This window comes from Balaenoptera acutorostrata, chromosome 20 (assembly GCF_949987535.1).
Source record: "Balaenoptera acutorostrata chromosome 20, mBalAcu1.1, whole genome shotgun sequence".
NCBI classification, from domain to species: Eukaryota; Metazoa; Chordata; class Mammalia; order Artiodactyla; family Balaenopteridae; genus Balaenoptera; species Balaenoptera acutorostrata.
The window spans coordinates 44,902,491-44,918,966 of NC_080083.1; the positions used below are offsets into that span (position 1 = coordinate 44,902,491).

A 16,476-nucleotide genomic window follows, 5' to 3' on the forward strand; every position below is an offset into this window, starting at 1 on the left:
GACACCAGGGCAGCTGTTGGATGTGCTGGGGGATTAGGAAGTGGAGCCCCCTCCCCTCGGCCCTCAACCTCTCTGTAGGACAGAGTAAGAAACCCTGGAATTTTTCTTTATTTCCTAGAACCCTAACCCTAGCCCCCTCACCCCCACTCCAGCTTTCTGGCCCCTTAGACATCTTTGTCCCCTACCCTTTGATCAAAGGAGATTCCAGAAAGGTGAAGGGGTCGGCTCAGGAGGAGGGCAGAGCCAAAAGCTGGGAGAGGAGAGGGCGGAGGACAGGACCTTCTGGCCAGGGACAGTCCCTCGCACTGCAGGGAGTTCTACTCCTCGCTCACCCTCCCATTCCCTCTGACCACAGCTTTTGAGCTTTACGCCACACCTTCACTCCCAGTGTCTTTCCAGTGTGAATCCTACTCCTCCCAAGTATCTCAGATTCCTAGAGCATTTGCTTTTCTTGTCTTTTTGTAGTGATTTTTTTCACACTGTACTAGGAATTTTATGAAGGTGTAATAAATGTCATTGAAAACTGCTCACCTCTTATTTCTGCCTGCTTCTTCTGCTTGTGCCTCAGACTGGGTTGTGGTTTTCATACAAAGCTCTCAGGCAGGGGAAATCCACCTTGGAAATGGAGGGGGGGCTGCCTCAAGGATCTATCTGGCTAGGGGACTGGCTCTTTGGTCCTGGGCTCTACGGCTCTCTGCCAGGTGACTGACACCGTCCTTGCCAGGATTCAGAGCTCTGGGCTCTGCCTGGGCCTAGGGGAAAGAGTGGTTTGATGCTAACTCATGGAGGAGGGGAGGAGGAGCCCTTCGGGGTTGGAAAAGCCCAGGGGTCCTATCAAAGCAGAGCTGGAAACAGGATGGAAACCCAGGCTACCCATCTGTGTACAGGGAGCAGTGCTATTACCCCAGAAGACCTGGGATGGTCCTGAGGTCAGTGGGTCTCTTCCCTTCCCAAGTCAGGTAGTGACATCTCTGTGAGAGGCTGGACACAGATATAGAGGGCTCAGGATTTTTTTAACCTTGTGGTTTCCATAAGGCGTGATTGTGGAGAAAGAACTCAGGAATTGTAAACATCGCCGTTCAAATTCTATGTTCCTTCCATTAGATTATTTCCAAAGAGAAACACAATAGTTCAAAGGTAATATCATCCCCTTATTCTATGGAAACCTATTCTCACTGGGGAGAAGTGGGAGGATGGGGGTATAGCTCAGTGGTAGAGCATTTGACTGCAGATCAAGAGGTCCCCGGTTCAAATCCGGGTGCCCCCTCTGTCAGCATGACTTTTCGTGTTTTCTTAGTCTTGGCAATGCACATGTTGAAGTTCCCTTACAAACGCGAGGGGAAGGATCCTCAAGCACTGCTGACTCGTTTTGCAGTCGGGAGAGGGTGGAGTCCCCGGCCGGGCCAGACCACGCCCTCAGTCTGTTGGTGGATTGTACAAAGGCCCACTCTCGTAATGGTAGGGCGGAGGCGGTAGCACCCGCAGGTGGCCTTGCCCACGGACCCCAATTGCTGTTGGGAGCAAGAGAAGCTGAGTCTCTAACGGCCGGGCTCGGGCTGGGGAAGGAAGGCCGAGAGGAGTCTACGAGAGCGCGTAGGATGGAGAAATGGGCGCCAAGAGAAACGCTAAGGGAACTCTAGCAGGGCAGGAAAGGGGGACCCAGACCCAAAGGAAGGCCCCTGAAGTGAGGAATCTCTAGGGACTTCCCCTCCCACATTCCCAAACTGCAAGTTTCTTACATCATTAGAATTCTTTAGTTCAGAGCTTCAGGAAAGAAACCCTGCACCCAGATGAGTAATCTCTTGAGATTCATTTTCTCTCCATCTCTTGTAAACATTGGACCTCCCTTCCGTTCTTGCGCCCAGCACAGCGCCTGCGCCAGAGAAGCACTAATAAGTCATCCGTGTAGTTTTGCCAGCAGAGGGGGTATAGCTCAGTGGTAGAGCATTTGACTGCAGATCAAGAGGTCCCCGGTTCAAATCCGGGTGCCCCCTCAGTGACTTTTTAAGGCACCGAACTCCGATTCTCCAGCAACAATTTTCTTTACAGCTTTTTTTTTTTCTTCCACAATTTTGTGTTGACATTTCCTTCGCCACCTCTATTTTGGGCAGATGAGGAGCGGCGAGAGTACAAAATACAGGAATTCTAAAGCAGTGGCTCTCAAAATGTGGTGCCGAGAACAGCACCACCACCTGGGAACGTGTTAGAAATGAGGATTCTCGTCCCTATCTCTATTGAGCTTGGGGGTGGCGCCCAGAAATCTGTGTTTTAATAAGCCCTCCAGGTGATTCTGATGTACACTCAAGTTCTAGAAGTTTACATTACAAAAAATGACAGGTCGTTTACTTCTAATTATTTCCAAGTTGCTGTTTCAGCCTGAGTTCTTATTAAGAGACCTTTTAAAACAGACCGCGGGGCATCCCGGACGGGGGAATGTACAAAGAAATCAGTGCCGGAGCTGGAATTTCGTCCTGGGACCTCTCACCTTGACCTCTCGGAAGGTAGGGGCAAAGACTTGTGAACCTGCCCGGCTGGAGTAGGAGGTCGCGGGCAGCTCCAGGCCAGGACCGGAAAAGTGAGGAAAACCGCAGAACAGGCGCGATGCGGCTCGTCATGTGCCCACTAGAGGGCAGCAAGAAGCTACAGCTGGAAGCAGCAGTCTTTTTGATCCTGAGTCGGCAAAATAGCAATTTAAATAAGACAACAAGAAGAACTTACAGATAGGCCTTGTCTTGTCCCATTGTGATTGAATAGAGGGCTTAGGACTGGAGGAGGTCGCTTCTGGGACCCTGGGTCCTGAGGAAGGAGGAACTGGGATTCTGAAAGATTAGAGAGTCTTTAGGACCCCAGCCCCGTATATGTCAGGGCGCCCCCCTCGCCCCTCTATCTCCCTTCATCCAGCGCTCATGTTTCTTGCCGTCGTACGAAGTAGGTCGGGGAGGGAAGAGGCACCTCCGTGTCCTGACCTGATTCCCTGCCGTCTATTAAATCTCCTAAATTGCAGGTATTTTATTCTGTTGTGGTAGGAAAAAAAAAGGGGGGGGGGGATCTATCCCCAGAGCCTGCTATAAGGTGGTGGCAGTTAGGGTGAGACATTTCCTTGCTCTGGGACTGGCTTTGAAGATTGACTGGGTCGGGCCCTGAGGAGGCCTGGGGTCCCCGGAGAGGAGGGTGGCCTCGGTTACCTTCTGGGAGTGGGAAGGGGTCCAGGTTATTTCAAAGTAGGGGTGAGCCAGGCCCCCTCCACCTCCATGTCTGCTGGGCTGGGGGGCAAGACAATGGGGACAAGACAATTGTCTGCTGGCAATGGGGGATGGGGGTGGGATAAAGTGGAGAGGAGCCACGGGAGGGCGTGGAATTCAGGCCTCTGCTGCAAGGGGAGATTCTGGGGTGGGGGTGGACATCAGAAACCCACACAACTCCGTGGAACAGCCCAGAAAGTCGGGAAGCCTGGTGGAGCTGGGTCGGGGGGGTGGGTGGTAGGAACTCATGGTCCGAGGAAGAGGTCTGGCCTCTCGAGCCTTCTCTCCACCGCTTTCCCCCGGGGAGTCAGGAGGGGAAGGGAGGCAGGAGCTAAGGTGCGGTGTGGGGGTAGCTGATGCTCTTCGGGGGTTCCTCCAGCCCGAGGGTCCCCCGCCCTGTCCCCCTCCTGCGTCCGCTGCCCCCTCTCCCCCCGCCTTGGGAGCGGCCGCGGGAGCTCTCGGGGAGCGCTCGGGCAGGGCTGGGAGGGCTGGGGAAGCCTCGGGGCGAGCTCTGGAGGCGCCGCGCCCCCCCCCGCCCCGCCCCGTCCCCGGTCCCCGCTCCGGGAGGCCGCTCTGCTCGCTCGCCGCCCGCTGGCGCTCCGCCGCTCTCGCCGCTCTCGCCGCCCGCTGGTGCTCCGCCGCTCTCGCCGCTCTCGCCGCTCTCGCCGCTCTCGCCGCTCTCGCCGCTCTCGCCGCTCTCGCCGCTCCCGCTGCTCGCCGGCCCCGCGCTCCGCCCGCCGCTCCGCCGCCCACCCCTCCGCCTGCCAGCTCGGGGGACCGCGCCGCCAGAGCCCGGCCGGGGCAGCTGCGGGCCGGGGGCGGGCCCTGGCCCCCACCATGCGGGCCGAGCTCTGGCTCCTCGTGCTGGTGCTCAGGGAGGCTGCCCGGGGGCTGAGCCCCCAGCCCGGAGCAGGTAGGACTGGCCGGAGTTGGCTGGGGTGGATCGGGGCGGGGGTCGGGGGGCAGGTAGGCGGGCGTGGGCATGGGCAGGTACCGGCAGGCTGGCGATGTTTGGGGCGCCGGGGGTCGTGTCCGCGGGAGGCCGGGCGCCCTGTGGACTGTGGCAGGTGGACAGGGACCCCACTTTTCTAAACACACAGGGTGTATGAGTGAGGGAGGAAGCGTCAGACACTGATGCCCCGATCTCTCCTTCCCTCCTGGAAGGACACTGGAGGGACCCTGGTAGAGGGGAATCTATAAGGCAGTGGGCTCTGGCCCCAAAGGGGGCAGTGGGAGAGACATAGGGACCCCTGGTCACACCGGATGAGGCTGAATTCTGATGAGATGCGGAGTCTGGGGTGCCTCCTGTCCCAGTTTTGCCTCCTTTTTCTTTTCCCTGCCCCCACTCCCAAGCTGACCCAGGCTGGGCGCTGGGTGGGAGCAGCCAGGAGGATGGAGGAGACCCAGCATCTTTCCTCCAACAAGGGCAGTAGGGGCCAAACGCCTTCCTCTCTCCGTTTGGTACTTGGAGAGCAGGGCCCAGAAAGAAGCAACTTGCCGCTCCCCCACCCCCAGCCTCCAGGGTCCTCCTGTCACTCCTGCGCTGCTCTGCCCTGGTGGTCCTTGGCCTTTAGCTTCTCTGGCTCTAGATTGGGGGGTAGGGGTGTCCTATCTTGCACACTCCTCTTCCACACAGCAGTTCTCTACAATCATCGCTCTCACCTGGAAGTCCTTTCTGAGATCTACCTTGAGTCCCTCCTGTTATAAAAGGAGAACCATTTTTCAACAAGTAATTTTACATTCTCCTCTTTCCTCCTCATGTACATAGAACTTCTCTGGGGTTGGGGAGGTGGGTAATTGCAGTCAAGCCTCTTGAGAGAGAGAATTGGGAAGATAGTGCTCCATGCCTCACTGGCATTTGTGTCCCCCAGATGGATGGAGCAGGTGGAGGGTTTGGCGAGGGGGATGCTGTAGGTGGGCTGCTGTGTCTCAGGGATGTGCTGGCATCAGGCAAAGCGTCAGTGACAGTGTGCTTGACTTTAATGATCCCTGAATGTAGCTGAGACAGGCCTGGGTCCCTGTTGAGAAGGAGGGTGTGGGCAGAGGACAGTGGAAGCTGATATGGCAAGAGGCTGCTGGTGAAGAAACACCAGTTTTCAGAGAGACCACGCAGAGACTGGCCAGAGACTTGGTTTCTAGTCCCAGCATCTCACTTGCTGTGTGACCTTGAGCAAGTTACTTTCCCTCTCTGGGCCTATTTCCTCCCTTATAAAGTGAGGCTGTGGGCAAAATTTTAAACTCTTGGTGGTGGGATTATGAGAGATCTTTTTCTTTTTTAATGTTTGTCTTTCCTTTTCAGATTTGTTAGGATGTGTATGGGGTAATTGAAAGCAATCTTTTAGATCTCAATATAAAAAGGAATGGGTTGGACAGGTCAATTTTTGAGGTCCTTTGCAAACCCAACCTGGTGGGATCCTCTGAACTTAGGATGTGACTGGGTGGATGAGAGATGGCTCTGAAGCTGACTGAGTTGGGAGAACCATGGAGTGGGTTGGGGAAGGGGGCATTGGGAGGAAATAAGGATGTGCTGGGCCATGGGGGCCAGACCCAGGCCTGGCTGAGGGCTGCCTCTTCAGAGTTGGGTTGGAAGAGTAGATACCCTGGGAGGTCAGAAAGAGGGGGCAGACAGAGACTTGAATCACATCTCTCAGTAGAGGACACCCTGTCTCCTCGGCTTTGACAGAGATTCAACCAGGAGAAATGGACTTTCTCTGTAGCAGGAGAGATTGGTTAGACCTAAGGAAGCTCTAAGAAGCCAGCGGGGGCAGCTGTTACTCCCAGTGCCGTGCTTTTTTCACAAGGGAAGGCTGGATTTGAGGGGGGCCCTGTGTGGAAGCAGAGGGATGTCTTCTGGGGAGAACAGATGTGGGGTGGGACATTCTGAGGGAGGGTTGCTCCGATTGGTGGTGGAACCCTGGTGACGGTGAAAGGGCAGCTGGGAGCTGGACCTGAGAGGCGCTGCCATCCAGCCCCAAGGCTCCAAGTCCTCCGCACTGCGGTGGGGATGGGCTCAGGAGGGAGCTGAGATCTCCCCTCCCGCTTGATGAATTGGCTTGTTTAGTGGAGCCTTGAAACTTCGTCTATCATTAAAATGGGAGCAGGAGAAAGATGAGTGACCCAAAGATATAGTCAGGTGGTGGGCGAGGCCAGCAGAGGCTGATAGACAGACAGATGGACAGACAGGAAGATACTGGGGTGCACGGGGGAGCGTGGGGGTGGTGGCACTCAGGGTCTGGTCCAGGGGAAACCGGAAGTGCCTACAGCAGACAGAGAAGGAAAAGGCAGCTGGACGTGACTTCCTGGCTGTCAGGAGACCAGGGCCAGCACCGACCCCTGGTGACCCTGGCAACTTCCTCCTTTCTCTGACCCTTGGTTTCCCCATCCTTAAAATGAGGTTTGGACCAGATTGCCTCTAGGGCCCCTTGAAGCTATGACTCTGCTTCCGGCCTCCTCCTTGCTCACCAGGGACCTCCAAGCAGAGCGAGACTGAAATCCAGATTTCTCACAGTGGCTGTCGGACAGCCCCTCCCCACCTCCACCCCTGCTCTCACTCTGCCTGCTGCCATCCCCCCAAACCCTCCGGCTGCTGTCCCCTGGGATCTGCAGGTATCGGGCTTCTCTTCATCCAGGTCTCCATCAGCTCAAGGGCCGCCTCTCAGAGGGGCTCACCCTGAGGGCTCTGTCCAGAGTAGCAACAATCCCCAGCCCTCTCGCCCTTCTGTTTCCCTCACAGCCCTTCTCGCTACCTCACGTTGTCTCATTTGCTGAATTACTCATTTTGTGTGTGTCTTTCCCGACTAGAATCTTCATGGGCACGGGGGTTGTGTCTGCCTTTCCCTGTTGCTGCCCCAGCACCCAGCACGGTGCCTGGCACACGGTAGGGTCTCAATAAATGTGTACTGAGTGAGTGAATGAATCAGAGGGGGTCACAGACCCCAGTCTGTCCCTTTGAGAGAAACTCAGAGAGGCAAACTCTTCTTTTCTCCTCTCCTCCCCTCTTTTCTTCTGAGCTACTGGCCATCCCTCCCTGCCCCTTCCTCATGCCTCCCTCTCTCTCCCCAGATCAGGGTCCTCAGTGCGTTTCTGCCTGCCAGCAGGAGGGGAGAGGGTGCAGCTGAGGGCTTTGTAACTGAGGGGCAGGATTTCAGCTCAGGATCTGGAGCCTTCCCCGGGCCCCTCAGAAAGTTGGTCCTCATGTGAAACCCAGGAAAGGCAGGAGGACTCTGCTGGGTGCTTTGTGCACATTATTTTATTTAAGACTCAAAATGACTCGCCCGATGTAGGTTTTATCACTTCCACTTTCCAGAGGAGGAAACTGAGGCTTAGATTATGCAATTTGTCCAAAGTCATAGTCAGTAGGCTATAGATTCAAAGTTCAATCGCAAGCTTGTCTGATTCCAAACCTGTGCTTTTATTGCTGTGATACCACAGGGAGGGTTTCTGGTGAGGCTGTGCCACGAGGGGAGGGTCTTTTCAACCCTGTGGGTTGCAGGTACTCAGGACATTTAAGGATGCCTTCCTTCCTTCCTCCCTTCCTTCCTCTCTTCCTTTCTTCCTTCCCCTCTTCCTCCCTCCCTCCCTCCCTCCCTTCCTTCCTTCCTTCCTCCCTTCCTTCCTCTCTTCCTTTCTTCCTTCCCCTCTTCCTCCCTCCCTCCCTCCCTTCCTTCCTCCCTTCCTTCCTCCCTTCCTTCCTCTCTTCCTTTCTTCCTTCCCCTCTTCCTCCCTCCCTCCCTCCCTCCCTTCCTTCCTCCCTTCCTTCCTTCCTCCCTTCCTTCCTCTCTTCCCTTCTCCCTTCCCCGCTTCCTCCCTCCCTTCCTCCCTCCCTTCCTCCCTCCCTCCCTCCCTTCCTCCCTCCCCCCCTTCTTCCCTTCCTTCCTCCCTTCCTTCCTCTCTTCCTTTCTCCCTTCCCCTCTTCCTTCCTCCCTCCCTCCCTTCCTCCCTTCCTTCCTCCCTTCCTTCCTCCCTCCCTTCCTCCCTTCCTTCCTTCCATCATCTGTGTGTGCTTGATGAGCATCTGCTCTATGTCAGGCACCTAGAGCCTGTGGTGGCACAGGTAGCAGCAATATGTCAGGATCAGGGCTGGGACGGTGCATGTAGCATTTGGGGTGAGGGGCAGAAATGTCAGAGGAGGCACTGGGAAGAAGTGACATCTCATGAGACTTGAAGGATGAGCAAGAGCTCATCAGGAGAAAGATTTATTTATGGAGAAGAGTGATCTAGGATGAGAAAATTGCATGTGTGAAGCCTCGTGGCCAGAGAGAGTAGGGCTGCGTCCTGCAAAGGGCTGTAGGAAGATGGGAGGCTGGAGAAACCAGCAGGGATCCTGTCATGAAGGGGCTCAAGTGCTGAGTGGAGGGGCTGGGCTTTCAGCCGAAGGGTCATGGAGAGAGGGGAGCATGGGAGAGATGGAACGAAGTTTGTCCTCTGGGCAGGATGCTCTGGCAGGCGTGTGGGAGACTGGCCCAAGGGCATTAAGGGTGGGGGCTGAAGTTGCCACCAGGAAAGAGGTGATGGTGGCCAGGACTGAGTGGTGGCCATGAGGCTGGAATGGCAAGCTTGTGTGATGTGTGGGATGAAGGTGGCTTGGCCCAGACGCTGGGATTGCGTGACCAGGCCTCGTGAAGTCAGCCTGTTGCTTCTTGCCCTGGAGCAGGGCAGGGGCACCAGAAGAGGGTTGGGGCACTACCACTGGGCCGTCCCCCTGCATTCCAGGGGCTACAGTCTGCCAGAGAAGCTCCCAGGTTCGGACCCAATGGCACCCAGTGCATTCTGCCCTGGGGCTGCCCCTGCACCTTAGGACACAGCCTGGCATTGCTGGTCACCTCTTGTACTTTCTGTGGTCTGAGCAGAGCCTGCACTTTTTCTGTGCCTGAGTGCAAATCCTGTCCTGGACTAGTTGTGTGACCTGGGGAGATTCCTTAATGTCCTCGTGGCTCAGTTTCCCAATTTGTAAAATAGATCTAAAACTAGCACCTCTCTCATGGGGTGACTGTGGGGATTAAATGAGTTAGTGGGTTTAAAGCCTTTGGAATAGTACCAGCACAGAATAAGCATTCTCTAAAAGTCAGCTGTTATTTTTATCATTACTGTCACTATTGTGACATCCCACTAGACTGTATGCTACTTAGGGCCATGGGTGGTGGAATGGATGAATACATGACTAGCGTATGCTCTGGAAGCTTCTTGCTGGGAAGAGGGAGCTCTCCAGTGCAAGGCAGAAGGCAGAGCAGGGGGTGGCTGAGGGTTGGATAGGTGCACGGGCTTACTTGCTCTGCAGCATGTGGGATCTTCCCGGACCAGGGCTCAAACCCATGTCCCTTGCATTGGCAGGTGGATTCTTAACCACTGCGCCACCAGGGAAGCCCCTCCCTGTTTAAAAAACCGTCTCATTTATGTTTCTTCCTTGATGCTCATGGTGGCCTGTGCCATAGGCATGATTGTCATCCCCATGTTTGTGATGAGGAAACTGAGGCTTAGAGAGGTAAACTGATGGGTCCAAGGTCACACAGGTTGTGGTGGCAGGCGTGCCCTCCCTGGCCCCAGCTCTGGCTGGGCCCCTCTCCCTGCCCTCTCCCCGGGCCTCAGGCCCCCACCATCCAGGCTCCCTCCTCTCTCGGTTGCAGGACGGTGATGCCTGCAGATCTCCAGCATCCCTTTCTGGGCCAGCTGAGCTCCTCTACTTGCTCTGCACATGCTCCTTTCCTGTTTTGGCTCCTGCCCAGGTCTGAGGGCTGCTTGCAGGAGGACCCAGGGAGCTGGGCAGACCAGCCCAGCACAAATAGTTCTGCCACCAGGGGCAGCTGTGGGCCCCACCCGAGAGCGGCAAGACAGCGCTGGCTTGCGGTCTGGGCTACAGGCTGGCTGCCTTCCCAGCACTGGGCTCAGGTCCATCTCAGCCAGTGGGCATCTTGGGGAAGGGGTCTGGAGACCACCCTCTCTCCATCTTTTCCAGAGCATCTGGTTGCGATTAGGGGCAGGGGAGTGAGAGGGGGCCGGCAAGGATCCAGCAGGCGCCAGCAGCCAAGAATGACTTAATTGGATAAAATGTCTAATGACAAACCAGAGCCCCACAACAGGGTCCTGGCCCCAGTCCCAGGCCTGGTCCTGGGCAAGCCTTTTCTCAACCTCTGTTCTTGATGGCTCCTAAGTCACCTCCAGTATAGTGTCCTCAATTATGCAGTGATTGAGCACCTACTGTTTGCAAGGCACCGAGGATACACATTTGCGGAAGGTGGGGGGGTCCTGTGGGAACTCAAGTCTACCAGGGAGACAGGCACAGTTAGACCACCAGCAGATGCTCTAGGAGAGAGGGCTACATCCAGGAGCTCTGGGGAGGGTTTGGGGCAGGTCGAGGTGGAGAAGGGCATCTGACACAGTGCAGGACTGAAACTGATGGAGATCACAGGGAATGTCACCTCCACCCGTCTGGTGGTCTGTGTCCCATATACACATCCATAGTAGGTGTGGCAATTGGAGAGACCGTATAAGACACATCTTTGGGGGCATAAATCTTTCTGAAATGGAAAAGCCTGGTTTCTGTGTCATTTGGAATAAATTTAATGACCTAGAGGGAACTGGAGAGAGCATCAGGTCGAGGAACGGCTGCTAGATGGCCTGTGAGCAGCCACTCTCCAATCCTGTGCCCGCAGCAGACATTGCTAATTGATCGTGACAACCTTTCCTGCTAAACACAAATGGAACCTCAGAATTCTTCACAATTAGAGTGCTCCTGGCTGTCACTAATCGATTGGAGATGGCTTTTGAGATGAAACCTATATGCCATCATTGATGGTGTCTAAGCTCCTTGTTTCATGGGGAAAGTGACTTCCCCAAGGTGTTTGAAGGTAGCGATGAGACTAAACAGTGGTCCCCACTATGGAGACGTCTTCGACTGTCACAACCTGGGAGGAGGTGCTACTGGCATCTAGAGGGTAGAGGCCAGGGATGCTGCTAAAAAATCCTGCAATGCATAGGACAGTCCTCCACAACACAGAATTATCCGGTCCAAAATGTCAGTAGTACCAAGGATGAGAAGCCCTGAACTAAAAAAACTCTGCTCTCTGGCTTCTAGTCCCTGGAGTCCCCTGGAAGGTGAGATTATGTGCCATTTCTGGTAGAGAAATAGGGAACTGGTTTGGAATGTTCCAGAACAATTGTTCTCACCCTTGTCTGCCGTGTTAGGTCCAGGTCTTCTCAAAAGCTCCCCAGGGGATCATTTAAGAATCCTCATGCACAGTCCACACCACAGACCAATTATATCAGAATCTCTGGGGTGGAACCCAGACACCAGGAATTTTTAAAACTCCCCAGATGATTCCAGTGAGGTTGAGAATAATCACCCCTTTGGGGGCAGATAAGGGAAACTTACCTCCATCCCTACCTGCTGTATGACCTTCTTTAACCTCTGTGAGCTGCTGATTCCTGTCTGCAAAATGGAGAGCATCATATCTACGGTGGAGGGCTGGAGTGAGGGCTGCAAGTGTTACCTGTGCAAAGTGTGTGGCGTGGAGCTCAGTGCATGTTGGGTATCTCCTGCCCTGATAATCACTTTCCCCAGAGTCAACGATGGCATGGGAATCAGGGCTTCTGCAGAGTGAGCGGGCTGGTCCCCCCCCAGGGCCTTCACTCTGACTGTCAGGACTCAGCTTTCTGTCCCCTTCTCCCAGGTCAGGATGCAGGCCGAGACTCTGGAGGGGCCGTCCAGGGGACCACCATGCAGGGCTGGAATCGGAGAGCCCGAGAGATCCCTGGCCAGGTGTCGGAGCCGGACAGGACTCAGCTGAGCCAGGACCTGGGTGGGGGCACCCTGGCCATTGACACACTGCCGGATAACGGGACCAGGGTGGTGGTAAGTGCTGGAGGGACATGGACGGGGAGGGAATTGGCAGTGGGGGAGCCCCCAGGTGCCCCATGTACACTTGTCAGACACACAAGTGTATCCTTTGGGGTTGGCCCTGGATGTCGGTGTGGAGAGAGGGCTCCCGGGAGACAGGATGGAAGCGGGGTCAAGCCTGGGTCATAAAATCTTAGCATCTCAGAGCTTCATAGGCTTGCCTACCTCCTTGTGGACCCAGAGAGGTGAAGTGACTTGCTCAAGGATGCACAGCATGTCCACAGGGTTCCTGACACTGGACTCTTCCACTTCTTAGGGCCTCCACTAGGAGCTGAATGAAGGTGACATTATTAGTCACATCCGGCTGCCAGCTCTGGCCCCACCCCGACCTCACTTCTGTACCATCTACAGACCATGTGGCTCCAAAGGGTTAATGGTGCCGAGGCTCTGGCTGCTCAGCCTCAGAGCAGCGCACGCTGAGTGGAGGAAGCAATTAGGGCGATGCTGCAGGAGAAAACCTCCTCTGCCTGGGGCAGTTCTGGGGGTGGCAATGCAGGGAGGAACTGGCCCCTTGTAGAGCTGGCCCTGCTTCCCAGCTGGCTACCTGGGAGGCTCATGGGGACCTCTGTGTCTGTGGGAGAATCTGTAATCATGTGTGTGTCTGAGGGTTATTGTGTATTATGTACATTTGCCTGTGTGTCTGTCACCATGAGCTGCTGTGTCTGAGATGAGTGTGTGGGTGTGTGGGTGTGTGTGTGTGTGAGACCGTGTGAGTGTGAATGTGCCCATGGCTGTGTGTGGAGGCGCCCATGGCTGCCGGGGAAGAGGGTGGATTCTCAGGATGCAGAAAAACTATGAAAGGAGAAGCAACAAGAGGATGGGCTTCTTGGCATTTCTTTATTTTACGTTTAGTAACTAATTTTTTAAATCCAAGAAGCGCATGAAGTCAAAAAGGCCAAGTAGTGCTTAAATCAGAAAACAAAACACATCAGTCCGCCCCTCTCCTCCGGATCTGCCCACCCCTCTCTCAGAAGGTGTCACTTTGGGCACCTTCTCCTGGCGGTCATCTCCGTATTTCTAAGTAATTTGCTCACACTGCTGCCTGTCGATAAATCCGTTTAGACATTATCTGTTGATTGCCTGTTGTGTAGATGAAGAGTGCCTTTTATATGCCTTTTATATACTCCCCCAAGCGTGGTTTAACGCTCTCGATATAACTGTTACATCCATATGCTCTGCTTTTTATCATAATCAGGTAAATATTGTTCACCACTAATCCAATCAGGGTAATATCATTGTTTACTTTCTTGCATCATTTTTGCTTTTCCTGCCCCCAATCCCCACCTACTTTCTTAGTTTTTTTACTTACCATGGCTATATATTCTTTTTTTTCTTAATTAATTAATTTTTGGCTGCATTGGGTCTCTGTTGCTGCGTGCGGGCTTTATCTAGTTGCCGGGAGCGAGGGCTACTCTTTGTTGTGGTGTACGGGCTTCTCATTGCAGTGGCTTCTCTTGTTGCGAAGCACAGGCTCTAGGCGTGCGAGCTTCAGTAGCTGTGGCACATGGGCTCAGTAGTTGTGGCACGCAGGTTTAGTAGCTGTGGCTCGTGGGCTCTAGAGCGCAGGCTCAGTAGTTGTGGCGCACGGGCTTAGTTGCTCTGCAGCATGTGGGATCTTCCTGGACCAGGTCTCAAACCTGTGTCCCCTGTGCTGGCAGGCGGATTCTTAACCACTGAGCCACCAGGGAAGTCCACTGCTATATATTCTTAAACATCCATTGGCCTCAAATATAATTTTTGGTGTGGTCAAACCTGTCAGGTTTTTTTTTTTCTTTTTTTTGGAAACCTCTCAGCAATCGTCATCCTTCTCCAACCTGGCCGAGTGCTCGCCTGCCTGCCCACAGCCATCCTGGGACCTCCCTCTCCTTCATCCTGGAACTCCCTTATCTCTCTCCTTGCTAGGCACCCTGTTCTCTTGACCCTGTGTCTTTTCTTTCCTGCTTCATTCCCTTGTTTGTTTAGCTTTCTGAGAAAGGTTACAGAAGAGGAGAACTTGCACATCTGAAAATGCCTTTATTGTATCCTCACACTTGATTGATGGTTTGGCTGAATATAGAATTCTAGATTAAAAATAATTTTCCTTCACAGGTTTGCAGGCATCTCACATGGTCTTCTGGTTTCTGATGTCACCATTGAGAGGTCTGATGTGCTTATGCCCGATCTTTGTAGATGCCTGCTTTCCCCTCCTCTGGAAGCTTTCAGGGATGTTCCCTTAACCCCAGCATTCTGAAAGTGCCTGTTCTGGCTCTTTCTCTCTCACCGCGCTGGACACTTGATGGCCTGTTTCAACCCAGAGACTTATATTCACCAGTTCTGGAAAGTCTTCTTGTTTTATTGCTTTGATCATCTTCTCTCTACGTACTCTCTTCTTTCTACCAGACCCCTCAATTAGATGTCCATCTCGGGGATTGATCCCCAAACTTTCTTCTCTCTTCTGTTTCTATCCCTTTGCATTTTTTGTTGTCTATCTGTTAGTTTGCTTGTAATTGTTGTTGTTGATCCACTTTCTGGGAGATTTTCTCAACCTTATTTTCTTAATGTTACTGATTTTTTTTCTACTATCATATTTTTCATTTCCAAGAGCTGTTTATTCTTTTCTGACCATTTCTTTAAAAAAAATAGCCTCCTATTGTTCTTGTGTCATGGATGTAATAGCTTCTCTCTCTAAGGATATTTTTAGAATTTTAATATCTTTTCCTGCATCATTTCTTTTCTTCCTCCCTCCCTCCCTTCTTCCCTTCCTCCTTTCCTCCTTTCCTTCCTTCCTTCCTTCCTTCCTTCCTTCCTTTCTCTCTCTCTCTCTCTTTCTTTCTTTCTGTTTAATTCAGGGACAGTATACACAGGAGGGCCAGATGTGGGCAGGGTGAAGGAAGAGAAGACGTTAGGAAAAGCTGCAGCAGGAATCAGCTAAGACCTCTACACGTAAGCCTGAGCTGGCAGGGAGGGTGGTTCCCCAAAGCAGCAAGAGCTGCAGTGCCTCTGCAGGAGGGGTGCCGGACAGGGGCTGTACCAGTGGGGGTGGGAGACGGACCAGGCCAGCCTGCAGCCTGGTGCGGAGGGAGCAAGGTAATACAGTCTCTGAACTCTCTTTCTGCATCATTTCTGTGACTTATCTTTCCTGTTACCTCGTCCTCAGACGTGGCTTGGCACCATTACTGATCCTGTCTTTATTTAAAATGTTGATCTTTTGTTCATCATGGATTTTTCTGCATCAATTTAACTAATTTGATTTAAAAATACATGGCATTAAAATATTCTCTTGATGACTGAGTTTGTAGGTGCCGCTTTTTAAATGTTTTTATTTTTAAAAAATTTTACTGGAGTATCGTTGATCTACAATGTTGTGTTAGTTTTAGGTGTACAACATAGGGATTCAGTTATACATATACCTATATTCATTCTTTTTCAGATTCGTTTCCTATATAGGTTATTATAGAATATTGAGTACTATACAGTAGGTCCTTGTTGGTTATCTATTTTATATGTAGTAGTGTGTGTATGTTAATCCCAACCTCCTAATTTATCCCTCCCCCTCACGTTTCCCCTTTGGTCACCATAAACTTGTTTTCGAAATCTGTGAGTCTGTTTCTGTTTTATAAATAAGTTCTTTTTGTTGGTGCCACTTTAAATGTTACACCCGAGGTCAGTGCCTCCCTCGCCTCACCCTAATCCCGGCCCTGAAGGGCAGCCATTCACTTCCCATCCTGCCCTGTCTTCTCCATCCTGCAGAACCAAGGAGCCATGGTGGGATGATGGAATAGAGGGCCAGGGCAGGAGAGGTACCCCAAGTAAGGGAACACTTGGAAACTCACCCTGTCCCCAACCCCCAGCTTTGCTGGGCTACCGGTTAAAGAACTGGTTTTGCTCTGGGCCAGACACCATGGTCAGAGGGCCATGGTCCCGTCTGTGCAGAGAGGCCGCTGCAGAAGAGAGCCACAGAGACGTGGCCTTCTGGAAGCAATTGTCTGTGGGTGTTCAGAAAGGGCAGTGGGGATCATTAAGAGCCAGTATGGATTCAATAACCCCAGAGCTTAAAAAACAGCTCAAATTCTCAGGCTCCACCCTGGACTGATTGGGTGAGAAACACTGGAGCCTGGGAATTTGTTTCTTTAAAAGTCCCCCCATGTGATCCTGATGGTTCTGTAGGTGTGGGAACTTCTGAGCTGTAACCTTTCAAACCAATTTTAAAATCGGTTGTCAAATTGAACACTGGAAGCTGAGGCTTTCTCAGGCACCACGTGGCTGTACTTGACCACAAGACTTCCACCATCCTGGGGGCTTTGTGGCCCCCTCAGTAGCCACACGTGAAGAGTGCACGTGAAGAAGCAAGGCCGCCCTGGC

The 16,476-nt window shown here is 53.2% G+C and overlaps 1 protein-coding gene and 2 non-coding genes across 5 annotated transcripts in view; all 3 read left to right on the plus strand.

The window, feature by feature from the left end:
- The first annotated feature begins 1,195 nt into the window (after positions 1 to 1,195).
- TRNAC-GCA (transfer RNA cysteine (anticodon GCA)) lies at positions 1,196 to 1,267 on the plus strand. Its single transcript has one exon. It is a non-coding gene; the product is annotated as a tRNA-Cys (tRNA).
- Positions 1,268 to 1,922: 655 nt separating this feature from the next.
- TRNAC-GCA (transfer RNA cysteine (anticodon GCA)) lies at positions 1,923 to 1,994 on the plus strand. The gene has a single exon. It is a non-coding gene; the product is annotated as a tRNA-Cys (tRNA).
- A 1,532-nt stretch (positions 1,995 to 3,526) lies between these two features.
- Positions 3,527 to 16,476, plus strand: part of PLXDC1 (plexin domain containing 1) — a 61,875-nt gene continuing 48,925 nt past the window's right edge. The window contains exons 1-2 of one of the 3 annotated variants that reach the window (XM_057536880.1): positions 3,527 to 3,578; positions 11,909 to 12,090. In XM_057536880.1, the coding sequence (XP_057392863.1) occupies positions 11,956 to 12,090 (135 nt within the window). In that variant the 5' untranslated portion in view covers positions 3,527 to 3,578; positions 11,909 to 11,955. The other 2 variants (XM_007177527.2, XM_007177526.2) reach the window with 2 other exon arrangements.